This window comes from Quercus lobata, chromosome 2 (genome assembly GCF_001633185.2).
Source record: "Quercus lobata isolate SW786 chromosome 2, ValleyOak3.0 Primary Assembly, whole genome shotgun sequence".
NCBI lineage: Eukaryota > Viridiplantae > Streptophyta > Magnoliopsida > Fagales > Fagaceae > Quercus > Quercus lobata.
Window position 1 is genome coordinate 93421276 of NC_044905.1, and position 27325 is coordinate 93448600.

The following is a 27325-nucleotide window of genomic DNA, read 5'->3' on the forward strand; positions in this document are numbered from 1 at the left end:
CCCTTGCTCTTAAGACGATTAATGAAAGGGTAGAAGCTCACGACTCATCAAATGAGGATGTTGTCGAGAAAGATGTTGCTTACCTTGTGAAAAATTTCTGAAAATTTGTGAAATTCAAGAACAATGGAAAATTTGGCGATAAAGAGAAATTTCCAAGTTCCGGAAAGGAGAAAAAAGACTTCAAAAGGAAAGATGGAAAGGAGTCTCAATCCACTCAAGGAGTCACTTGTTTCGAATGCAATGGACATGGCCATTTCAAGAAGGAATGTCCTAATTATTTGAGAATGAAGGGCAAGGTGTATGCCACTACTCTTAGTGACTCAGACTCTTCCAATTCTGATTTGGAGGAAAGCTATGACGGAGAAGGGAATTACTCTGCTTTTATGACTATTGCTCATGTTGAGTCTTCGGAGGACTTGAGTTTGCTTGTATAAGAGCTTGGGGAGCATAGTGATGAGGAATCAATGGGAGTTGTAGAAGAATTGGATGTTGAAGAAGATGAAAGTACAACGGGTCTTCAAGAAAACTACAATTCCCTCCTTGAGAAATTAGGAGAATATGCAAGGGTAGCCAAGGCAGCTGTTAAAAAGATGAAGAAGGCAAATGAGGACTATAGAAGTCTCCTAGTGCGATATAAGGAGGTCAAATGTGAAATAAAGACATTGAATGAAGAGGTAACTGAAGCTTACTCAAAGATAAAATTTCTTGAACTTGAGGTGGTTCAAGCCAATGCTAAAATTGAGTGAGTTTCCTCCAAGAAGCTTGATGAAATACTTTCTCATCAAAAACCTTTCTCCGACAGAACCGGATTGGGATATTCTGGAGAGAGTAGTTCGGCTGTCAATATCTCCAAGGAAGTAAAGTTTGTGAAAGCCAAAGAACCAATGGTAGCTACCACAAAGGCTGAGAAAGTGAAGCCGGAGAAAAAGAGGAATGTGACTGACCAACGGGTGTTGAATAAGCCTCGTAACCAATCAGTGATCAAGTTTGAAGCCAAAGGGAAATCACTTCCAAAATCACAAAGAGGTCCGAGAACAAACCACTTTTGCCATCACTGTGGAATTCAAGGTCACACAAGACCCAATTGTCATAAGCTACAAGCATTGAAGAATTCAGGTGCTCAAAGGTCGAGAGGACTAAGAAATGACAAAAGGAATTGGGCTGTTGAGCAATCAAGAGGTCGAGATGGTGATTCTAGAGTGATGGACGTGATGAAAATGATTGATGCATTCACCACCTGTTTGACAAGCTTCACTAGAATGTTTGAAAGCCCTAACACTCATACCCAATCCTATAGGGATATCACCCCAAACGCACACGATGTGTGGGTGAAGAAGGGTATTCATGCATAAGCATTACAACATGTCCATGCATCAATACTTCCTATGTTTTGTGACTATGCTTGGTTGTGTGCTTTTTGCTAGCTTGAGTTGAAAATTGTTTGTTTGTTTGTTTGCATTTGTTTTAATTGTTTTTACATTATTGCTTTTGACCAGTCTATTCTTGATTTTGTGTCAAAAATTCAAAAAACACATAAAAAGTAGAAAATCCAAAAAGTTTGATCGACATTATTGTGTTTTGTCACAAGCATATTTTGCCTTGTACATTCGTACAAATGGCCTTGTGTATTTATGAGTGTAGCTTGTTCCCTATACACTCATATCATTATGGGAAAACTCTTGACATCTATGTGATTGTTGTAAATAGATCTTCAAACTTGTCATGAATGATTAGTCAATAATTTTGTTAATCTTGAGACATGCATAGACTTGTGCCTATATATCTTCCCACTCTTTTATTTTATTGTTTTTGCTTAAAGAGCTCAACAAATGTAAATCTCCAAATGAAAAGAGATAATGAGCTGCAAAAGCCTGTCGCACATACTAATATTTGACTAGGAAAAAGGAAAAGTGACTTAAAATAAAATGTATGATGCCCAAAAAGCCAAAGGCTTGCTCATCAAATTGAAATATTATAAATTTCAGGCATCGATCTCAAAATGAGATATATTGATTCAAAAAGATCAAATGTTATGATGTGAATGGAGCCAAATGAAAAGCTCCAAATTATGTTATCAAGTTTATGTGAGAGGTCATATTTGCATATTTCTATAATTGAGATTGGTTACTTTTCCTCATGCTAATTGTGTATGACTTGGTTGAATTGATCATTGAAACTTCACATTAGACTAAGGACTATCTCATTTTTTATACCCACACATATCACACATGTCTATGTTCAAAGAATGCCATATTCATTTGTGTGATTGTACTTGATTAAATGTGTTTCACATACTCAATTTTTTTTGATTAAACACAAAACGATTTTTGAGTGTTTTAATTGTTTTTGGAAATTTTTTTTTTTTTTTTTTTTTTTTTTTTTTTTTTTTTTGCAAAAAATCAAAAATTTCAAAAACTGTGTTGCCTTGTTCTGGCGACTTGGTAGCGAGTCAAGCTAGTTGCATGCCCCAGTTATGAGCTTACACAGTAGGTTTACGTGACTCACTGGCGGGTCAAAGTCCCAGTCACAAAAAATATTTAGAAATTTTTTCAAAAATTTGGGTTTTAGAGTTCTCGCGACTCGGTTTGGTGACTTTTTCGCGGGTGGAAGCTTCAGTCTCGAGCTTACTCAGGGGTTTTCGCGGCTCCCTTCATGAATTTCTCGTAGGTAGACCTTCCAATTGCGAAAAACACTTAGACAAAATTTTCAAATTTTTGTCACAAGGTGTTTGGTGGTTTGTCCTGGCAACTTGGTTCAATCGCGAAAAACGCGTGTTTTGCGCATATTGGACAGTTTAAAAAAAAAAAAAAAAAAAAACTTTTCAGTTTTCCCTCGAACATTTTTTATTGTTCATTGTCTTGTCTGTTTATTCCTCTCTCAAACCCATCGTGTTTCTCACATAAACTACCATTGTTGTTCATTGTTTCTACTTCAATATTCAAGAAAAAGGTATGAGTTTTCTTTTTCTCACTAAATATTTCATGTTTATAGCCTTGGATTTCTTGATTTTTGAGTTATTATGGAGTTTTGAGATTCATGTTGTTCGAATATGGTTTGGGTTTATTTTTGTGAGTTTGGTTGAATGGATAATTTTGACATTGGTAATATGATGCCTGATATATATATATATTTGTTGTTCTAGTGTATGACTCTCATTTCTGTGTTATGCCTGTGCTGTGTTGTGCATTTCATGCTTGTAGTAATTTGTCTCAAAGACAGTTACTTGTGTTTTTGGGGTTTTCCTAGACTACATTGTGCTTAGATGTGCCTGCACACTCCTCACTTTTGCACACCACACACACCAATGTTACTCATGCTTAAATGTTGCATGCTTGATCCATTTATCATATTTAAGTGGTGTGTCTTTCTAAATGTCTATGTATATTTATGTCATGGACTAAAGTGGATCTAATCAAGTCTATACTTGTGTTTCATGGTTTTGCACTTGATTCTCTGCTGTGTGTATGCTATTTTGCAGATGTCTCGTCGTTCCTCTTGAGGAAAAGAACCTGTAACTAATGTTTCATCATCCCCTGTTTCAAAGTGAACTCCACATTCTCAAGCTTCTAACAGTGAGAGATTCAAGACTCTTCTCGATTCACAGACCTTCTCAAGCATTTTTGTAGATGCTCCTACTATGGTGGAAAGGGTTGTAAAATTTGATACCTTGGGAACAACATTTATTCCTAGGATATTTGAAGCAAAAGATTGGGTTGATCTGTTCGGGAACTTCGAGCACCCGATTGATGAATTGGTTAAGGAATTCTATTCAAATGCTAGATACACCAGAGTTGAATTGTAGTGTTGGGTACAAGGAAAAGAGTTTACCATCAATCCAGATTACATCGTAAAGGTTCTTCGCATCACTAGATCGGCAAATGTAGACCTCACTCCTTATGATGATAGACAACTTCAGGTACAAGACATTCTTCAAGTTCTTCGGTCTGATCATGAGATTTCAAGCAAAGGTACATCCAAAGGCACTGCAAAGTTTTGCACCTGATCTGACGACTCTCAAATTGATCATGTTCTTTAACCTCTGCCCACTCTCGAACACTGCATTCATCAACCTTGGAAGAGTGCAATTTCTATGTGATTTCATCAACGGAGTTCTGATTGACATTTGTGCCCACATTTTTCAGACCATTGGGAAAATAGCAACTCGATCGACAGCATGAACATGCCTCCCTTTCTGTAGTCTTCTTATGAAGATCATGATCCTTGAAGGTGTTCGTCCACCAACAGATGGAAAAATATTGCCACGTCTTCGACCATTATCCATGATATCTCTTCAAGCAAGTAAGAGTCACTCCTTCAAAGCACCTAAGAGTGAATCTTTCCCTCTTGCTACCTCTTTTGGTCATGGCTCAGCCACTCACACTACGCCTGTGCATACCGAGATTGCATCTCCTCACACTCCTGAGTTACAAATGACTAGCACTCTGCTTGCACCTCTTGGCTCTTAAGCTAACATAATGAGCACTTCACTTGAGAATCTATATCAGCATATTTTCAGATTTGAATGAGTTCTCTACTCCAACAATCAAGTTCAAATGCATCTCACTGCCATTGAGACAAAATTAGATGCTATTCAACAAAGTTGGAGGACAGCCTTTAGCTATTTGTGCCAAAAAGGGGGAGATAACATATAGTAAGGGGGAGAGCAACACAATAATGGGAAGTGTGCATATTGAAAGAGGGAGTTGTGTGAGCTCAAAAGAAGGATACTGATACATACACACTTACCTTACTTTTGATTTGTCTTGGCTTACTTTTGGATTTACTGTTTAAAGCTTTTGGTACATTGGTTTATATATATATATATATATATATATAAAAGATGATTTTCAATACTGTGTTTTGTACCCTTGCTTTGTAGTGTAGTACTTGTTGATTAATGTTATGCATTTTCTTTAAGTACATCACTCTTGTGCCCTTTATTGGATTTTATATCCTTAATGCAATTACCTTGAGTTGTTGCATTGGTTGAGTGTTAGACATGCAAATGATACTTTACATTAAGCTTATTAGCTTGCATGTCCGGATGTTCATTTCCTGTGTGAATGAGCACTGTGGTCACTATTTATAGTGATTGTGGTCAAGCCATGGTTTATTGCTTAATTCCATTTTGCTTGATCGCATTGTGCTTGCTCCATATGCATTACAAGTTTTCTGCATACAATGATCATATTGTGTTGTTTTTTCAGGAGATGCTTGTACTTGTGGTTCAAGAGCTACACAAATTCTAGAGTTAGGTGTGAGTGATTTTTGTTCAAGTGTTCTCAACTCACATGTTAAGTCTAGAGTTTGTTTTAGGGTTTTGTCACAGAATTGTCAAAGAGGGAGATTGTAAGGTTGAATTTAATCAACTATTTTGTTGGCTTTATTCTGTGCTAAATTTGCTTGTAATTTAGCATTTACAAACCTTGTATTTAGGTGGGAATCATGTAAGGTTAGTGTATGAGAGAGTGTGAAGCAAAACTCAAAAGTGTGCAACTCAGCAGGGCCTCACGACTGGCTTGTGACTGGCAAGTTTCCAAAAGAAGCACTCGTGTGAAGCATGCAGAGAAGCTGAAGACTCACGCGAGCTGTTGCACTATAGGACAAAAGTCCCAGGTTGGCCAGGCAGTTAGCTCGCGACTTGAACTCGCGACTTAGTCCAATCGCGAGGCTAAGTCGCCAGACCACTCTGTTTGGGAAAAATTGACCTTTCGCATTCCAAACACACACCAGTATAAATACCCCTTATACCCACGAAATGTAGAGATCTTCCAGAGAGAATTTTGAGAGAGAAACCCTAGAGAAAAACAAGATTGACTCATCCACAATCTTCATCATTTGATTCTCCAAATCTCTCTATTCTCACCCTCTCCATTGTTACATCCTTGAGAGGTGCATTTGCGAAAACCTTTTCTCACCATACACATAATTGTGAGGTCGCTGTTTGGTGCTTGGGAAGCAGTTAAGAATGGACCAATTGATATTGGTTGATGCTATGGGCTATAGCGAAATCCGGTAAGCTAGAGAAGACAGAGGTTCAGCGTAACCTCGTTGGAGCAAGAAGCTTGGAGGGCTTAGATGCACTGGGTAGATTAGGCTTGGAGGGTATTCTACTGTTCATATATCCTAACTTCATTCTCTAGTGGATTATTGACTGCTTGGATGGCAGCAGAGAGGTTTTACATCGAGGACTTCGGTTTCCTCTTTGATAACACATCGTTGTGTTGTCTTTGTATTTGCATTTCTCTTCCCTTAATCTTTGCCTTTTAATTTTTGTTGTGGTTGTAATTTTATTTGGTTTAAATTGTTTTATCAATTCTGCTTTATATTCCGCACATACATTGTTTGATAATAAGCTTGAATCGATAATTTGTAATTTAAGGGTCTAAACGTTCAAGGTGTTTTACGCATTATTTGAACTTTCAATATATAACAACAAAAATATTATTAAGAGTAGAGGTGACAATTCGTGTTCATGTGTCAGGTTTGAGTCATGTCAACTTATAAATATTTGACTATATGGGTCAACACTAACCCGACATGTTTATTAAACAAGTCAAGATTTCTCAATCCTAAGACGACCCATTTATTAAATGGGCCAATTGTATTGACTTGTTTATCAAATTTTATCCAAAAAAAAAAAATAGTATTAACCAAATTGATATGATTATGAAAAACCAATATATATATATTAATATAACATTCAGAACCAACGAGTAACTGCATCACAAATAATCATTTAAAATTAAAGCATATCTCAATATTATAAATAATCAATCATAATATGTCCTAAATTAGTCAGTTGTGTCAACTCGAATATGATACTAACTCATTAAGTCTCAAACTATAACCTGCTAATTTCGTGTCGTGTCCAATTTTGTCATCCCTAATTAGGAGTGTATGCTAGAGGGAACATAGTTTAGTGCCTTAGAGAAAATTACAAGCAAAATATAGCCTAACAACAATACAATTTTGAAAGCCCAACACAACTATATTCCCATGAAAATATATATATATATATATATATATCTCTTGATTTCCTAAGAAAAGAAGACAAGATTTCCAACAAAACTTGTTGATATCATGAAGATTCAAAAAAGACAATGCAAATAAGATCCAAATAGAAATTAGACATGTGTTTGTATCATATCATTTCTAGTACACTGATGCTCTAGATAGAAACTAAACCACCAAAAGTGAAAATAAAAGTTCAAATCTGATCCAATTATGTTAATAATAATTCGTTAGATTCTTTATTTTTTTTCTTTAGTTGGGACTTCTACTCATATGTTATATATCCAACACTTTGGACTTACGTTCATTTGTCAAGTTCAATCAAATTGTATGTAATATATAGGTAGCACACTTATTCAAGGTCACTCATAAATTATCTAATAATCATTCAAAATGATTAACAATGAATATGCTATTTCCTCAGTTGTAAGGATCAACCAAAAGATTTTCATGAGTTCAGCTAAGTCAGAATTTGAAATTTGTCTTAAAACTTGCAGATCAAATAATTAAAATTGATCAATCAAATTTGGTGAACTACTTTCATTGTAAACCAATATGAAATGGATTTAATATTTGTGGAAGGATGACCAAACTCCAAATCACATTGACAAGACAAACAAGTTTTTCTAGGACAATCTACCACATGGGAGATTGGCGAATTAATTACAAATAATTTGTTAGCATAAAAGTAAATTAGCAAGCCAGTTTCTAAAAATTAAAATTCCACGTGGTTTTCCTTTGTGTTGAAATTCTTACTATTTTCTTTTCCTTTTCCTTTGCACCATCACCATGTATTCTTTTTACTTTCCTTATAAAATAACTATAAAAAAAAACACATGACATATTGAAATTGATAGAACATAAAATAGAATACAAAAAGTATGATAGGGAATTTATTTTCTTTCTATATTTTGGTCATAAACAAAAATTATCTATCCCATTTTTCGTATTCCACTTTATACTCCACAAATAATGATTCTCATGTGTCGTGATTTTTTTTTTTTTTTTTCTATTTTAAATTTTGGTTATTTTATAAGGAAATAAAAAGGAGTATGTGGGAAGTTGTAATTAGTAGAGTATAAAGTAAAATACAAAAAGTGAGACATAAGATTTTTATTTATTTGTCTTGTATTCTATTTTAAGATTCCCCAAAATATATTCCTCTTTGAAAAGTTAATAGACATAAAATTGATTACTTGTCTAAATTACCCTTTACTATATTTAAACACAACTCTCTCTCTCTCTCTCTCTCTCTCTCTCTCTCAAGTTAAATTAAATACCATTCTTCTCAAAAAAGATTTAATATAGTAATTTTAGAAACCCATGTCTTTTTTTTTTTCTTTTTTTCTTTTTTTTTTGGGGGGAAGACAATGTTAGGGTTTGTGCCCCCAAAATCCAATTTATTATCATATTTTAAGTAATTAAATTATTTAGTTATATGAGACTATTGTACATAAACTAATTGGACATTATCATATAATCTTTAAGATGCATTGTACGTGATTTATGTGATTTAGTTACAAAAGATATAAATGACAAGTCCCTCGTAAACTCAAAAACTTAGTTTGTTGTCGAAGATAAAATTGGGTGTTTCATCTATGAAGACCATAACAAGTCAACCAAGATGATTTGTCTTGATCATAGAATTGGAGACTTCTAGTAATGTGATGGTGTGTCTTAAGTGCTTAAGACAAATTGAAGGGGACCATTGTAAGATTGATTATTTAATTAACAATTGTTACATGAATAATAAATTTCACGACTTCTATTTTTATAAACTCTCAATCCTGATACAATTGTGACCACTTTCATGAAATATACGTTGCTTTGACTTATCATAAATGAGACCTAATATGACGAACAAAACCTTTGTATTCTAGGCAACTGCAAATAGTATTAAAGGAACACATATTCTCAAAATTGAATCTATAGTCTCTTTCAATAGAGACATGAAATATACCATTGAGATAAGTTTAATAGGAATTGGTTATTCAAAGTACTGAGACGATCACTTCAGTAAAAAAAAAAAGTTACTAAATTTTATATTTAATGAAAGATTAAATTTCATAAAATATATAAATAACTAAAATATTAAATTGTGGACTCAAGGAATAAAAGAGTAATTCACAAAGTGACAATTTATTATAACTTTGTTCATTATGGATGTTTCATGAAGGGGTCAAATGATATCATATTAAAGTCTTGGGATATAATTTATTAATAAGGCTTAAAGTGCAACTATACTTCCATAGTGATACTTGTTATATAATTAATGGTAACTTTGGATGTGTCAAGAGCTAATGAAAGCCCAATAACTATTGGAGTTAGAGCCTTAGTTGTCTCTTTGGTCCTGTCTCAAGCCACATATTAATGCCCAATTGGGTTAGCACAAAAGGCAAGTCCAACTAGTTAAAACATACGTAAGATGGAAAGAAAACAATTTTCACTTGTATTTCTCTTCAACAAACTTTTCATTACAAAAGAAAAAGAACGTGATAAGGTCAGCACAAGATTAGTTATGGGAAGCTGTTACAAATGAGTGTACTTTAGTTTGGAGGTTGATAATGTGCTGATGTTGTTTCTCTCTTTATCTCACATTTTTTTGTTTCTTTTCTCATTTTATACACATGTTTCTTGTTTATTTAACTTGTCATTGTTTTTCACATGATATCTTGATGCATCTTGTTTAGTGCCTTTTTAGGAAAGACAGGTTAAAGCAAAGTCAAGATTCCAAGACTTCTTCTTGTAGCAACTTCCAAGCTTCAAATCTTTTAGACTAAGCTTACTTTCTATGTAATCAATTGGGGAGATTGTTAGTTTAATTTTCTCTCATAATTGAGTTTGTGGGTTTGCCACGGATTGCTAAAAGAGGAGATTGTTAGGGTCATATTTTTTATATATTGGCTCATCCTTTGACAAAATGCACTTTACTTGTAGTTGAGTTGATCTAAGTTGGGTTTAATGTATCAACAATTATGTGAAGTTTACTTTACAAGTGGTATCATTAAAGGCATAAAGATTGATCCAAGAAATAGGTGAAGAAAAGTTATTTCATTAAATCTCGACCCTTGTTTCGACACTAGCATCTATCGAGATATAATGAAGAATTCTCAACACAAGCTCGACACCTCTTGAAACCCTAGCCTCCTCCTACAAAAGAAAGAGATATTGTTGCTTTTCTTGAATGCCTTTGGGTTCTGTAAACAAGTAAAGTCTTTAGCATCAACATTGAAGATCTTTTGATGTTTCTATGTGAAGCTATTGCAAATCAACTACAACAATCAAAGAGTTGTTGTGGAGTTAGTCGCGTATTAGGATCCATGTAAAAGAGTTAGTCACAGATTGAAGATTTGTGAAAAAAGGGAAGAAGTTTTTACAAGATCAAGTTCAGTTGGGTATTGAAGGAAAGGTTCAACTATATGTTGGTATTTTGGGATAATCCAGAGTAGTGATAAGATTCCTTATACTTGTAACCATTTGTCCTTGATTTGTGGGTTATTGGGAGTGATGACATGAAATTCACCCGATGGGATTTTTGACTTGTGAGAGGTTTTCCCCATTCGTCAACAAATTATTATGTCAATTTAATTTCCACTACACTTAGTTTATTTTGTGATTCTTGGTGTCTCCACAATTTACATGTAATTTAACCTAATTAATCAATTTGGATAATTTAATTAATGAACCAGGTTCAATCTATAACCCTAAACAACACTTTGGAATTACGTTCATTTGTCAAGTTCAATCAAATTGCAGGTGTACCTAATATAAGGTCACTTATTAGTCATCTATTAATCATTTTTCATTTGTCAAGTTCAATCAAATTGTATGTAATAAATAGGTAGCATACAAATTCAAGGTCACTCATAAGTCATCTATCAATCATTGTAATATGATTAATAATGAATATGCCCTTTTCTCTGTTGTGAGGAATAACTAAATCATTTTCATGAGTTCAGCTAAGTCATATATTGAAATTTGTTTTTCAACTGGTAGAATTAATAATTAAAATCGACCAATCAAATTTGGTGCACTACTTTCATTATAAGCCAATATGAATGGGATTTAATATTTGTGGAAGCATGACCAAACTCCAAACCACAACCACCGGACAAACAAGTTTTTCTGAGACAATCCACCACATGGGATATTAGCCAACTAAATACAGATAATTTGTTAGAATAAAAGTATATTAACAGGCCAATATCGAAAAATTAAAGGTCCAAGTGGTTTTCCTTTGTTGTTGAAAATTTTCAAGATTTTTTTTCCTTTGCACCTTCACCGTGTATTCTTTTCACTTTCCTTATAAAATAACTAAAAAGATAAATAAATAAACACATGATATATTGAAATTGATGAAAAATAAAATAGAATACAAAAAGTATGATAGATAAGGAATTTATTTTCATTCTATATTTTGGTCATAAACAAAAATTCTTCATCCCATTTTTTTTATTCCACTTTATACTAATCCAATCATGATTCCTGTGTCATGATTTTTTTTTTTTTCTTTTTAAAGTTTTGGTTATTTTATAAGTGTTTGTTTTTAGACCCCTTAAAATACAACCAGATTAACCTAGTTATTTAGCCAAGTTATTACTTAATCCAAATTTCAAATCTAGGTTAACACAATCATAATCATATCAATGTAAAGTGCGGAAAATAAATAACACAAAGATATGATGACCTAGAAAACCAAACCGGTAAAAACCTGAGGAGGATTTAACCTAGCTATCCTCAAGATAAAACAGAATCCACTATGAAAAAATCGAAATTTATATAATAGCGACTTAAACCACTAACATCCTATTGCTATCTTAAGTAGAAAACTTACTGACACGACCACGTGCAAGCTCCAAGACCACAAACTCCTTCTTTCTTAGATTCCCAGCAAGTACAAGCACTCCCACTTGTGTATCTTTAAGCTCTTATTGCAGCAACTAAAACGATCATCAAGTTCTCAATGAAATCTCATTCTTGATAATCCTAAACATGTGTGAAGGCAACCGCCTCTCAGATCTCATAGAAGATTCACACACACAGCAAGCAGAGCAACCTAAAAAACGTGACTAGGGTTTCCCTTTTATACCTAGGGCAAAAACATAAAACCCTACACGTCATATGGGCTTAGGGCTGAGTTGGAAATTCTATAGAAAAAAACATTCTACCCAACGTTTGATCGATCGAGTCTAATTCTCGATCAATCGAGCCAGTCAGAATTGCACACTTAATTCTGCAGTTAACTCGATTCCAGTTTTACATAAAAGATCTATATTTTGAGCAAGTCTAAACAAGACTAACATCTGTTTTGATCATGGTTTGCCAACAATACAAAATAGAGTTCTAATACATTAGTTCCTAATTACTTAGAACCTAACAATAAAGAAAAGAAGGAGTATGTGAGAAGTTGTAATTAGTAGAGTATAAAGTAGAATACAAAATGTGAGACATAAGATTTTTATTCATTTGTCTTGTATTCTATTTTAGAATGTCCCAAAATATATATAACTCTTTGAAAAATTCTCCTTAAGCTTTTAAATGTGTCAATTTAATCCCTAACCTTTTGGTAATGTGTTCAAATGATCCATACATTTAAGTGATAGATGGAAAATACTGACATGACTAACAGCTCAAATAAAATATTATTTTTATGTTGCTTAAGATGCCACATGGACTGCTAACTCAGCAACTAAAATCCTAACTAATCTAATATTTGACGGGCAACCCAGTTAAGCCCCTCTCCCAGTCATCACCGGTGTTGTCCTTTTCTCTCACATTCCGTCTCTTCCCGATTCGCCCCTAGAAAATTCTGTGAAAGTAGCATATTGAGGCATGGTGGGTTGTTGAAGAATGTTGTGTAGATTGGTAGTGCTATCAAAGAAGGAAAAGAAGGGAACAATTTAAAGTTTATCTTAATGTGTATGATCTCACACCCATGATTTGCTATGCATATTGGCTCCGCCTTGGGATTTTAGTGACATTCCAATTGTTCCAATTCAGATATGTGGGTATGCTTTGTGTAGAATCGACATTTAAATATTTGAAATTTTTTTTGGGTCAATTTTTGGGTGAATTAGTTATGAAAATTTTCTTAAATGGGTTGACTATGATTTTTGGGATCTGGGAAATGAGTTGTTTATTGTTGAAGCAAAATTAATAGTTATGGAATGTTAGATTGTTTTGTTGTTTGGGTATTGAGAAAAAGAGAAAAAATTACTAAACTCAGATTTATTTAATTTTGCAGCTTAATTGGGGTTGAGTTTCTCAATAGTCTAAGAAAGAAGAACATTCTAAGAGAAACTTGTTTCATTCGCCAGCGAAGTGAGAGATGCCATGAGAGCAGAAGACAGCACTAGTGACGATTGGAGAGGGACTTAAATCTCACCTAACGGGTGGCTAATCAAATATTAGATGAGTTGGGATTTTAGTTGTTGAGTTCAAGGTTGTCAAAATCGGGATCCTATGTAGGATTGTTGAAGGTAGGTGAGATCGTAGATCGTAGGATCGGATCGTAAATCGTAAGATCCTACATATTTTCATATTTAAAGCAAAAAACACATTGATAATGACTTTGTATGTTGAATAATTACGTAAATTATAAATTCATCCATAAAAAAACTTAGATTTGCATCATATGATGTAATTTGCATGTCATACATCGCTAAGTCTATACTAACAAAACAAATATATTTAAGTTTTGACTTAATGTATCTAAAAAATTCAATAAATATTTAATTAGCAACCAAATACCAAAATATTTACCAAAACATAAGGAAAATATTTTTAAGCTCTAAGTTCCAAATTTGAAATCCAAAATAAGTTAGCAAATGGAAACTAGCTAACTACAATATGAAATCCAAAAGTAAGATGAATATTAAGATAAAATGAATATTTAATTATTCCCATTCTAAGGTTCTTATAACCACCGTCCTAAATTCCTAATCATCATCATTCATTTCATCATCTATGTAGACATTATATATTTGTATACTAGAGTTGTAAAAGATATCAAAATACAATTTCATTCTCAACTATTCAAATTATACCACTCAGCAACAATTAAAGAGTATACTAAAAAAAATCAATCAATCTATATACAAATATAAGCATAACTGATAAAATTATATATAAATATATATATATATATATTTTAGTAATATTAGAACACAAATTAGTATATTGATCAAACAAATTTAATAATATTATAGCTTAAAATGCAGCAAAGCCAAGTCAAATTCTTCATTTAGAAATGATGAAACATTCTTTCATTTTGATTACAAGTGAACTAGAAATTAGAAAACATTTGCTTAGGTTGACATAATTTTATAAAATAAAAAATAAAAAGTCATACCATCACAACATGAAAAAATAAAAATCCTTAAAGCTTCATCAAAACAAAAAATTTATCCAAAAAAAAAAAAAAACAAAAAAATTATGTTTTTGGTAGGATCGGTAGGATCAGTAGAATCCCATACGATCCTACGATCCTATAGGATCTTACACGATCCTACGTACGATCCTACCATTTTTACGATCCTAGTGCGATTTTAATCGTTTTGGTGAGGTGGGATCGTAAAATTGTGCGATCCTACGATCCAGATCGCGATTTTGACAACCATGGTTGAGTTGGTATTCCTGGCATCTTATATAGCATAAAAATAATATTTTATTTGAGTTGTTAGCCATGTCAATATTTTCTATTCATTACTTAATGGTAGGGACCATTTTGACATATTACCAAAAGATTAAGGACTAAATTAACACATTTAAAAGCTCAGTGACTAAATTGAGATACAGAGTAAAGGTTAAGGACCAAATATATAGTTTACCCAAAAATTAATAGACATAAAATTGGTTACTTCTCTAAATTACCCTTTACTTTATTTAAATAGCATTCTTTCACTAAAGGTTAAATTAAACAACGTAATTTTAGAAACCTATATCTTCGTTTATTTGGGGGACAATGTTAGGATTTGTGCTTTAAAATCCAATTTATTGTCATATTTTAAATAATAGTGTTTAATTATATGAGAGTGTTTGTAAATGAACTAATTGGACATTTTGTAAATGAACTAATTGGACATTATCATATAGTCCTTAAGATGCATTGTATGTAATTTATGTGCTTTAGTTACAAATGATACTAATCACAAGTTCCTCGTAAACTATAAAACGTAATTCGTTGTCGATGATGAAATTATATGTTTTATTTGTGAAGACTATAAGGCCTAGAGAGCAACTATATTTTCATAGTAGTATTTGTTATATAATTAATGGTAACTTTTGGCTTGTCAAAGAGCTAATGAAAGCAAAGCCCATTGGAGTTAGAGTCTTATTTGTTCATTTGGTCTCATCTCAAGCCACATACTAATGACCAATTGTGTTAGCCAAAAAAGCAAGTCCAATTAATTAATCAATTGATTATTTAAAAAGAGTTATTAAATAAAATAACTGCCTAAGTACAAATCTATATATATATATATATATAAAGTAGAAACCTTATGTGGGAAAGCATAAGGTTCTGCCAAGTAGCGCTTTAATTTTGTATTTAGCCTCTTTGACTTTTTTCTCATTAACCTTTATTTGCTGTTACTCAAAAGATTATATTAACTTCTTTTTATTGTTATCTAAAATATGGGCTGCTATTGAAAATTAGTCCAAATCATACCAAACCTTATGAAAAGCCAAAGCCCACTTATTCCCTTACATATTATGACCCAAGCATGATCCATTTTCATGTGTAGATGAAAGCCAAGACCCTAACCCACTTCCAAACTCTCTTTCTCCTCCCCCACATGTAGATGAAACTTGAAAGCTAAGACCCGAAATCACTTAGAAACTCTCTTCCTCTGTACAAGCTTCCCTTCAGACTACACACACTCTTCAACTTCTATGCAAACAATAGTTTACAGTCCGGATTCAGTGATCTCATCTGACCATACCAACATTCCTACTCATTTTTGAAGTTTAATTTAGCTCTTCTACGTAAACTAATAGAGATGTGCAGTCAAGGAAAATATACAATTACTCTAAAAAATTTATAATAAAAAAAAGTACAGTCTAATCTCAACAATCTCACTATTCTATTTTCTCTTCCTCTTCCAAAACTTCTCTCTCCCTCTCATTTTGAGTCGTATATTAGGATTCCCCAAATTGAAGACAATATTCAATCTTACCAATGGGTTACACATTGGAAGGATTGTCTTCTAAGATAATGAGTGTTTCTCTTGCTGACAAAATGTCAACTGATATGCAATATGGCATAGTCACCAATAATCATATTACATTCAACTATATTTATATTAAATTTTGAGTTGTCTGGGATACTATGGTACTAGATCCATCATAAGCATAAAGATGATCATAAGTTCAAATATTTGCAAACAATTGAGATAGTGCTATCATAGATTCTGACAACATTTGTCCCTTTTGAAAATCTAATCAATTGATAGGATTCTAGCAACAAATATTTTGCATATGATCTATGATGCAAAAATAATTTTGATATCACATATGGTAGAAACTAGAGAGGACTATAAAAAATTTTAGTTAGATGCATACCATTTATTTTTTAAACTCTTCTTGTAGTATATATTGTTTCAGTTTGAGACCAATATACTTTAATTATATTTTTTATGAAAAACTTGAGACCAACATACTTTTAGGCAAAATTTCCCTATGCATCGCACGGGTTACTAACTAGTGTTTCTAAAAATAGTTCCTAAACTAATGCCCTTAGGGCATTTATTAACTTTTCCCCCAAAAAAAATGCAAACTAAATCAGAAGCTAAATTGAAATTATAGATAATTTAATTATCTAAATTGGTGCCAAATCAACAATATACTTTAATTATATTTTTTATGAAAAACTTGAGACCAACATACTTTTAGGCAAAATTTCCCTATGCATCGCACGGGTTACTAACTAGTGTTTCTAAAAATAGTTCCTAAACTAATGCCCTTAGGGCATTTATTAACTTTTCCCCCAAAAAAAATGCAAACTAAATCAGAAGCTAAATTGAAATTATAGATAATTTAATTATCTAAATTGGTGCCAAATCAACAATAGAATTGGACAATGATTGGGGCCAAAACTCCGGTCCCATGAGGGAATCCTATGCACAAGCAATAAGTATCGCATGCATTTTCTGCAATAAATACAGCCCCCCCCCCCCCCCCACTTATATATATATATATATATATATATATCTCTAAAAGTTCAACTGTAGCATTTATTGTTGCTACACTTTAATTGAACCACATCAGAGGCCATGTTACTATTTTTTTTTTTTTTTTGGTTTTCCATCTTTATTAATTGCCTATTGCAAAATTAATCATTTGTGGCCAACGTGATGCACTACATGCAATCACAAACTCTAATTATCTATTGTCTATATTGAAATCTCCTTTAAATATTGAGTTTCATTTTCTTTTCATCCTTCTAAATAAATATAAATTTATATATATATATATATATATACACTCAATCATTGAGCCACATTTTCATATATATATACACTCAATCATTGAGCCACATTTTCATATATATATACACTCAATCATTGAGCCACATCATCCACTTATTTTCTCTTTTAAACTTTTCTTCTCACTACTCTCAACCAAAAAGAAAAAGAAAAAAGAAAAGAACAACAAAAACAAAACCCTCTTCTTCTCCCTATTAGTTCACACTTACAATTACACTTTCTCCAACCTTTCCCTTCCCTCTACCTTCATCCTTTCCTCTTTCTTATAATTTGACTCTTCTTCTTCCCATTTTATTTTGTATAAATTTGACATCATTTCTTTCATTCAATCCATATTTTATACACACTCAAAAATTGTGAGTATATATTCTCTCTCTCTCTCTCTCTCTCTCTCTCTCTCTCTCTCTCTCTCTCTCTCTCTCTCTCTCTCTCTCTCTCTCTCTGTGAATTTTTGTTCTTTCTTATAACTCTAATTAAGGTTGATGTTTTTTTTTTTTTTAAGTGATATGTGTTTTGGTATTGTGTTTTTATTACAATGTCTTTTCTCTTCCTTTTATAGCTTTGGTTGAATTTTGGTTTGGGCTAATACTTAGTTTTTTTTTTGGAAATAGGAATTTGGGTTTATATCAAAACACAATCTACATGGCTATGAATTTGAATATGCCTACCAATTGTTTGAATAATAAATTATTATATAGTTTATCTTTTATTCCTTTGGTTTCATTTTAATTTTGGTTAAGATAACATTGTAATTTTGTGATGAGTTTTTTTTTTTTTTTTTGAGAGAATTTTGTGATGAGTTTTTATTATCATAATAATCTCCATATTCCTTAAGAGAGAGAAATTTGAATAACTAATTTGAAACTTATAAAATATATTTGTATATTAGGCAAATATAACACACTATAATAGAAGTTAGAAGGATGTTCACCTTAAAAAATATTAATAAAAATAAATAAATAATAGAATGATATATTTGTATAGGTAAAAAGATAAAATAAAATATTTGTAAAAAACTTTTTTTTTTAAATAACAATACTTGAAGTAAGCGTTACTTTTTATATATTACACCTCATTACGTATTATAATATATATATATATATATATTTATATATATATGGACAAAGTTTAGCTACAAAATTCGTTGTAGTCTAAAACTACAACTTTAATCAATATCTTTTTATTAGAGGTGAATTTTAACAAATCCACCATTGAATTATATCTTCTTCTTATATCCTTCATGCTTGCAAAATTTCTAAAAAATCAAATATCAACAACTATATCATCAATAAATTATTTAAATTACAAGTTTTTGTAGTTTAAAATTATGTATTAAATATAATCTTATAGATCATATAATAAATAATATCTGATTATTACAAAATTTGACATATGTATTAAAAGCGTAATGAACATGCACTCCTAAGGTTAGATTTTCAAAATATATAGTAATGTTATTGATATTGAGTATGATTGTAGTCTAAGATCACAACCAATTTTGTAACTAAACTTTACCCTATATATATTCACGCATCGTGTGAGTCTGTTGCTAGTGTACAATTAAAAGGAAAGAAAACAGTTTTCTCTTATATCTCTATTCAAACAAGCTTTTCATAACACAAGAAAAAGAACTTGTTAAGGTGAGCATGACGTTAGTTGCGGGAAGCTGTCACAAATGAGTGTACTTTAGTTAGGAGGTTACTTATATGTGTCAAAGTTGTGCTGGTGTTTAATAGATTGATGTGTAATAATTTATTGTAATTGAGAATGTAGTTAGTTCGTTAGTTTGATAGGAATACTAGAATTGGATACAAATCGTATGCAACTAAATTGAAAGTACTTACTTGGTTAATTAGTTGGCTAGGAATACCAGAATTGTTACAAATTGCTGGCAACTGAATTGTATAAAGGGAACAAGGATCTCAATAATGGAATCATTGAAGAATTAACCCAAGCCATTACCTAATCTCCCTTATTCCCTCTCTTATCTCTTCCACACTTCTTGGAGGCCGGGTTGGCCTCAAATTCAACCCAAACTATCTTCCTTTACTACTTAATCCTTGGAAAGATCTTAATAGGACGTACGAAGAATTGACCACACATCTTGGGCATTGTGTGGAATTGGGCTAAAGTTTGAATGTTCTTGAGATCAATCATCTACTCTGTTTCTTAGAATCACCACATTAAGGTATGCTTCCTAGTTTTTGTTCTAGAATTCAGGATTGTATATTATTTCTCAATGAAGTAGATCCTTGTGTTACTTTCATTGCATTATTTTGTATGTGATGCAAAACTATGTTTTCCAATAGACAATGCATAGGACTATTGGTGCATTTGATTGAAGTGAAAACATGGAGGACAAAAAATGGAAGAGAGAAAATATGAGAGATTTTAGGTGAGAAGAGTGCTTGGTTGGAGTGATATGAGGGAAGAGAGAAAATGGTGGGGCTCGATTATTTTCTCCCCCCACCCCCACCCCCCCCCCCCCCAAAAAAAAAAAAAAAAAAAAAAAAAAAGAGAAAATGAGGGGAGAAAATGTTGGCCCACCAATTTTTTTTTCTTTTTCTTTTTTTTTTCCTTTCTTTTTATGGGTTATTTGCTAAATTTTTGGCTTGCTTATTTTATTCCAATTTTTTTTTTTCACTTATAAAATATTTGTATAAAAAAAAGTTACATAATAGGGACATAAGAGTAAAGTTATACAAACTCTATTTTTCACCCCTCCACTTTTCCATCCACCAACCAAACACAAATAAGGAAAAACTTTTTTTTTTTTTTTCCTATCTCTTCACTTTTCCATCCTCTCTCCTATTTTCTATCCTTCAACTTTTCCATCCCCAACCAAACCCACCCTATGTGCTAAGTGACATTCCTTTATAAAACCAGATTTTCTAAACCAAACATAAAAATACTTGGTTTGACTCAACCTTTCAATTAACTGAGTTAGTATATATCATCCTAAAACTTGTTTAACTTTGAACAAAGGGGCCTATAAAATAAATGTAAACTTTGGTAATTTTATCTCAATCTCTCAATTAAATGATGAGTGAGAGTAGCACCAATGACTTGGGAGTTGATACATTGTATTTGTAAACTGAAAAATTATTAGATATTCCCAAAATACAGTGACATAGTATTTCTTTTTTTGCATGAATTTAATTAGCAACATCCACTATTACGTGAGAGGGAAAATACTACGTCACTATAGTTCCAAATTACTGGATGATTGTTATTGTAATCCTAAGTCAGAGATCTCCTGTGATGCATTTATGATATTGTGCTGGCTTATTAACTAAGTTCTGATCCAGGTATCAGTTGGCTTGCTGAGGGTACAATGATGTTCCAGAGTGTAGTCCTTAATCTCTTCATGTCCTTACTCTTTTTCTCTTCAACCATCACCACTGCCATTGCTGCCTTGCCAAAACAACAAGAGCTAGATCGAATATCAGCACTGCCTGGACAACCACCAGTCACATTTTCTCAATTTTCTGGCTACATTACTGTCAACGAGCAATATGGACGAGCTCTCTTCTACTGGTTGACTGAAGCCACTTCTTTTCCTGAAAAGAAACCTCTTGTTCTTTGGCTCAATGGAGGTTAGTTTAGCAAATTTCTCACTTTAGTTTAATTTCCACCAACTACTATTCTTTTGTAATTCTAGGGTGGTAGGATAATAACAATTGTTAATGAAAAGGGAAGGTCATAACCTCATAGGTGCTTCAATGTGGATTACTAAAAAGACGCAAATAATATATTTGTGAAAAGGTTGAATACAACTACAGATACTCATAAATAAATTTTGTTTTCTTTTAAGTAGAAAGGTTATACAGTTATACGTATTTTATTATGCTTCATATGAAAAGGTAATGTATGCTCTACGGGAATTAGTTTTGAAATATTTTTAGAAATTTTTTATAGAAAAAGAAAAATATAATTAATTTTTTTGATGGATTTTTATATTTCCTATAAAAGTGGTGTAAAAGTTTTCCTTAAATGGTTTATTAATAATTTTCTTAAGAGCATTCATTAACAAGATACATCTTTTATTACTAACTTGTAACTATACGAAAATTATGCTACTTAACAAAAGATAACTACTTTATTTTGTACCTTCCACGTGGCTTAACTTCACAAAAGATTGACCTGAATCATCTAATTAATAATTATACATTACATAATTGTGCAGGGCCAGGTTGTTCATCGGTGGCATATGGAGCATCGGAGGAAATCGGGCCATTTAGAATTAACAGTACCGGTTCATCACTTTATCTCAATGAGTATTCATGGAATAGAGGTATCAACCACTACTCAAAATAATTAATATTCAGCAAGTTGGTAAAGCTTTATCTTTTCTAATTTGTGGCTAAAATCTATCATGTCTTACTTTTTGTGCTTACAGAGGCAAATCTTCTATTTCTTGAATCACCTGCTGGTGTTGGTTTCTCATATACAAATACAAGCTCCGATCATTATGATTCTGGAGATAAACGGACCGGTACTAGATTATGATGATGATGATTATTATTATTATTATTATTTAATTTCCAAAAAATTATGTTGTAATTGAATCCTATATGCGTTATCAATTTTGTAACACAGCTGAGGATGCTCTAGTATTTCTAATTAGCTGGATGTCAAGATTTCCACAATACAAATATCGAGAATTCTACATTGCTGGGGAGAGCTATGCTGGTATATATATATATATATATATATATGCAACAAACAACTAATAATTAACCTATTATTACATAATTATGAGCAATTCTAAATAATCATAAGCTAATGTTTTCATTCTTTTTATAGGGCATTATGTTCCCCAGTTGGCAGAGAAAATTGTCGAATATAATAAGGCACTCTTGCAACCCGCCTTCAACCTTAAAGGATTTATAGTAAGTAATACATAATTAACAAAAATTTAAACGCCAAGTTTGATCATAACTCTAATTAAAAAATTTCAATCAAATTATGCAGGTGGGAAATGCAGATTTTGATCATTACTATGACAAAATTGGAGTTATAACATATTGGTGGAGCCATTCAATGATATCTGATACAAGCTACAGATCAATTCTCAAGAATTGCAATTTCAAAGAGGTAAAGGAATCACTGGAATGTGATAGTGCACAGAGCTATGCTGAGAAATATGAGCTTGGATTCATAAATGAATACAGTATTTATACACCACCTTGTATCACATCGATTAATAATACTATGAGGCCTCCAAGGCTCAGAAATACTCTATTGCATCCAAGTGTTTCTGGGTACGATCCATGTACTCAGAATTATGCAGAGAAGTATTATAATCTACCGGAAGTGCAAAAGGCAATGCATGCAAATGTTACTGGAATTCTTTACAACTGGACTGCTTGCAGGTTTTCTACTTAACTACTCGATACTTTTTTGTTTATGTATTTACTTTTTAATAATTTGAAAATTGGAAAAGAGTGATTTAAACCTGGACATCTTCTTTAGAAACATTAATGAAAATGTGAGTTGAGTCATAAGGTTATTAACTTTGTTTGTTTATTTTTAAAATTGAAAACATAAACCTAGGCATTTGATGAATGCATATGCTTATATATAATTTTCTATTGTGCAGTGATGTTATCATTAGCAACTGGAAAGATTCTGAATTTTCTATGTTGCCGATATACAAGAAGTTGTTTGCAGCTGGTCTAAGAATCTGGGTTTTCAGGTAAAAGTTTTTAAATTCTAGGGATAGAAATTTTTATAATTAAAGTAATATTGATTTTCTATTAACATCACTTATATTAACACACATTACGATATTTGTGCCCTAAACTTCGAACTTTTTATAAATAGATATGAATAAATAAATTATATATCACAAAGCATGAGAAACGATAAAACTCGGCAAAAATTTCACCATTGTCTCACTTTTTTTTCTCCTCCTTGAAAACTAGAATAGAAATATGATTTCCCCAAAGTATTTTGGGTAGTGTAAGTTGTGTTCCCTGGAAGTACATGGGAAAGGCAAGTTATTTGTTGTCTACTAGTCCACGTGTTTGAGATTCTATTGGGGTGCTTCTCCATCATAATTTGGTACAATATAGTACAATCGCGACGAAGAATTTCTTGGGTTTTGTGCACTAATTGCCATAGATCAATATTTATACCTGGGCACTTGCTGTCACAATCACTTGGTAAACATTGGCTTTAGCATCACGTGGTAAGTATTTTCTCCATTCCACTTTGTTTGTCTTCTATTTCATTTTGAGATGTTTTAAAATATTGTCCTATTTCTAAAAATAAAAGTCATTAATTTACTAATGTTCCTATTATACCCCTATTAATTTACTAATTCAATTTTTTGATAAATTTATTTAAGGGTGATTTCGGAAACTTATACATTTTTAAAAGGTAGACAAAACAATAAATGATGTTCCCTTAAAAAATTTGACTTTTCAAACAGGACAAACAAAGTGGGACGAAGGGAGTAATTTTTTGTCGGTGACCTGGATTGGGCTACGTACAACTACAAGTGACTAGCCAATATTAAGAGAGTATTTAGTTGAGTAGTTTAAGAATTATTATTTGGAGTTTTTTAAAATACGTGTAGGTAAAAAAGTATGTGAAAATGTGTAATGTTATTTAAAAAGAGAAAATGTGAGTTTGAACTCACTTACCAAACAGGCTCAAAAACACTACAACCATGAACAAAAAGATTATGTTTAAGAAAACCTGTGTGAGTAAAATTTTGATACGACCCATCAAAGAAGAACAATTCTCTTACCTTCTTTTTGATTCAATAACATGCGCACTGTAAAACTATTTGTACTAGGTTATGGCACATTAAATCGTCTTCTCCGACAAAAAGAAGCACTCTACTAGTACTTGTAGGCCTCTATGGCTCTGAGCAATTGAAAGTCATTGATAGTTTGAACAATATCCTTACTGCTTACCCTCTTGTTGTAAATCAATTTCACAATGTGTAGTCACATAACATCCCAATGAAAATTTAACATGAACAATTAAAATGTCTTAGATTAACAAAAATTTTCCCAACTTTTCCCCATAATTGTGATATAACAAAATGCAAGTGGTGAAAAAAAAAAAGTTGATCTATGTTAAAATGACAGGCAATCACAATTAAAAATAATTGTCGTAAAAATTGTGATTTTTTATGTGATACTAAAATTACTCTAATATTAATGTCGGTAAAAGTTCTTCTGTACAGCAACTCTTTCAATATAAATCTTCATCTCTTTATTTGAAATTCCCCATGTATGCTTAATGATCATAAACATGGCCTTGCCTAGCCATCTTCCTAGCTTGTACACTTCTCGTTGCATGCAAATTTTCTATTTTCTATTTTTTTTTCTTTTTTTAATAAAATCTTGCATTCATATTATGATCCATTGTGTTTGCCTCCCATGCATTATTGATAACTTACTGTTTATAGCCTAAAGCTTTTGTTTATTAACATACTCAATTCCATAACGAAACAAACAAATAAGCAAAATAAATATTATGAAGCTTTAGCTGCGTGAGAGGTTGTGGCGATACAGATTAAAGAGTAGTGTAAATGCATTGCTTTTGATTTGAAAAGTAAAATGTAGAAACAAAGAGAAAGATCTAATTTTTAAGGCAATTGCTTTTATGTTGATGCAGTGGAGACACAGATTCAATGGTTCCAGTGACTGGCACTAGGTTAGCTCTCAGCCATCTCAATCTCACCATTAAAACTGAGTGGTATCCATGGTACGCAGATGAAGAGGTAATTAAACAATTTCTTACCAAAAATTAGTCAAAACCTACAACACACTAACAAAAATATATAAATAGGTAGATAAATATTTACAAAGAAATGTTACAATAATCTGAAAATTATTCTTCTTTTATAGGTAGGAGGATGGACAGAGGTCTACGATCAGCTAACTTTTGCTTCAGTGAGAGAGGCTGGTCATGAGGTTCCACTATTTCAACCCAAGAGAGCATTCATTCTTTTCAAATCTTTTTTGGCAGGGGAGGAATTGCCACATTCTTGACAAATTACTTGGAGATGATAACTAAAGAAAATTGATTATATATGAGCAACTTATTAATTAATGTAATTGTTTCATGATTTGGATTGATATGTTACAAATCGAAAATTAGTGCTTCAATATATGGAACATGATCCTCTCCATTTCAAGTCACAAATCCAAAAAAATAACATCTTGACCATGTTTGAGAAAATTGAGAGGATAAACCGTCGCACTTTTACTAATGGCTTCCTTTCCCTATGTGTCTAGCCATTTAATTTAGAAAACTGAGTAACCCAATTTCAATCCTTAATTAAGGACCAAAAGCAATTGAAGTGCACCACAGATACCAGTATGAGATGAAGAAATAATTACTCTAAACCCTCACCGAAGCCTGGAGGCATTCCCAAGCTCTGGGCAAGATCACTCACCCTCACCTTCATGGCCTAAAAAATATAAGGGCTGAGACTTTCGTTTCTATAGCAAAGGTGGAAGAAGAGTTTCAAACACACACACCCAAAAAAAAAAAAAAAACAAAAAAAAACAAAAAAACAAAAACAAAAAACAAAAAACAAAAAACAAAAAAACCTGAAATTCTCACCTAGACACTCTTCTGATGTGCATCCTTGTACACCTCAGAAACTAAAAGCGAAAGTTTCTGCACATAATGGAAAACATATATGTATAAGTCTCAAGTAGTATCAGAACCCTAAACAAATTGGACACTTTAAGTTTAAACTATTTCCTAAATTTTTAAAGATTCTTCGATATTCGAAGGCTGACAGAACCATTATTAATCAATTAAATAGTTTGAAATTTTTTCCTTCTTTTCTAAATATATTTCCAAGATATGCACTCAATAATACTTGGATCCTTAAATGGGCATGTTTCTTAGCTTAAAATAAAATGGTTGAGCATCATTAGATACTAATCAAGATTTTTTGTTTTTGTATGTTAAGAGTGTTACCCAGAATAATGTTTACTGGTTTTTCCACCCTTTTCCTTCATTCCAGAAAATTCTCTTCAACAGTTTTCCAGTTAATATCTTTTCCAAAATTTATTCTTAAAAGCAAAAAACAAAAGTATATTGACAAGGTCAAATTCAACTTTCATCAGTCGAGCCAGGCCAGGAAATCAAACCAGAAATTTCCCCTAATAGTCACCCTAAACTGCTAACTTTTACATCATATTCTGCTTACGTTGTTTCAATTAAAAGAGGTACACAAGCTATTATAATAACAATATATCTAAATGGCAATGGATCAGTAACAGCAATGAACATGCCCATAAGGATACAAGGACAAGAATAAGATAGTGGAAATGCAAAGACCCAATGGCTACAAAAGTTTTCAATAAACAAGAACATCTCATCCAAGATTAATTACGTTGCTTCAGGGTTCATGTGGTTATCTCATGGGACTTGAGTGATTATATTTGCTCTTGCAAAGCATCTAATCAAGAAATCCACATGCCAAACCAATGTTCCATAAATTCTGAACAATGATATAGGGAGATCCAAAACAGACCTTTTTAGGAATTTAATAGATGTGAGAAGATCCTGCTATAAGAATATATGTTTTACTTTTTATTTTTAGGACCATGTTCTCCCCAATATATAAGGGATGGAGAATGAAGTGCTAAGTTCAATCTCATACCGATTTATAATAAAAATAAAATAGGCAAACTACACAGACCTCCCTTAAGGTTTTACCAAATGACACCGTCCCTCAAAAATTATGGAAGAAATGACACTCCTTTCCTTGAAATTTGTATAAATACAAAAGATAAATCCTTGAATGACTTCCCTAATGAAACGTTTCATTTTTAAAAAAAAGAAAT

The 27325-nt window shown here is 32.1% G+C and overlaps 1 protein-coding gene across 1 annotated transcript; it reads left to right on the forward strand.

Moving 5' to 3' along the window:
- Positions 1 to 464: 464 nt before the first annotated feature.
- On the forward strand, positions 465 to 25510 carry LOC115973861 (serine carboxypeptidase 24-like). The gene is made up of 11 exons (XM_031094100.1): positions 465 to 742; positions 803 to 1239; positions 20807 to 21094; positions 21685 to 21792; positions 21898 to 21993; positions 22098 to 22190; positions 22305 to 22390; positions 22473 to 22873; positions 23101 to 23196; positions 25134 to 25239; positions 25367 to 25510. Exons 1-11 carry the CDS (start codon positions 465 to 467, stop codon positions 25508 to 25510), a joined length of 2133 nt encoding a protein of 710 aa, XP_030949960.1.
- Positions 25511 to 27325: the final 1815 nt, after the last annotated feature.

What these genes read in the sequence shown, in the direction of transcription:
- LOC115973861 (XM_031094100.1), top strand. Translation starts at nt 465, where the DNA reads ATGGGAGTTGTAGAAGAATTGGATGTTGAAGAAGATGAAAGTACAACG. An exon ending in GATTGATGCATTCACCACCT is followed by an intron (nt 1,240 to 20,806) that starts GTTTGACAAGCT and finishes GTTCTGATCCAG; the next exon opens with GTATCAGTTGGCTTGCTGAG. An exon ending in TTCTGGAGATAAACGGACCG is followed by an intron (nt 21,994 to 22,097) that starts GTACTAGATTAT and finishes TTTGTAACACAG; the next exon opens with CTGAGGATGCTCTAGTATTT.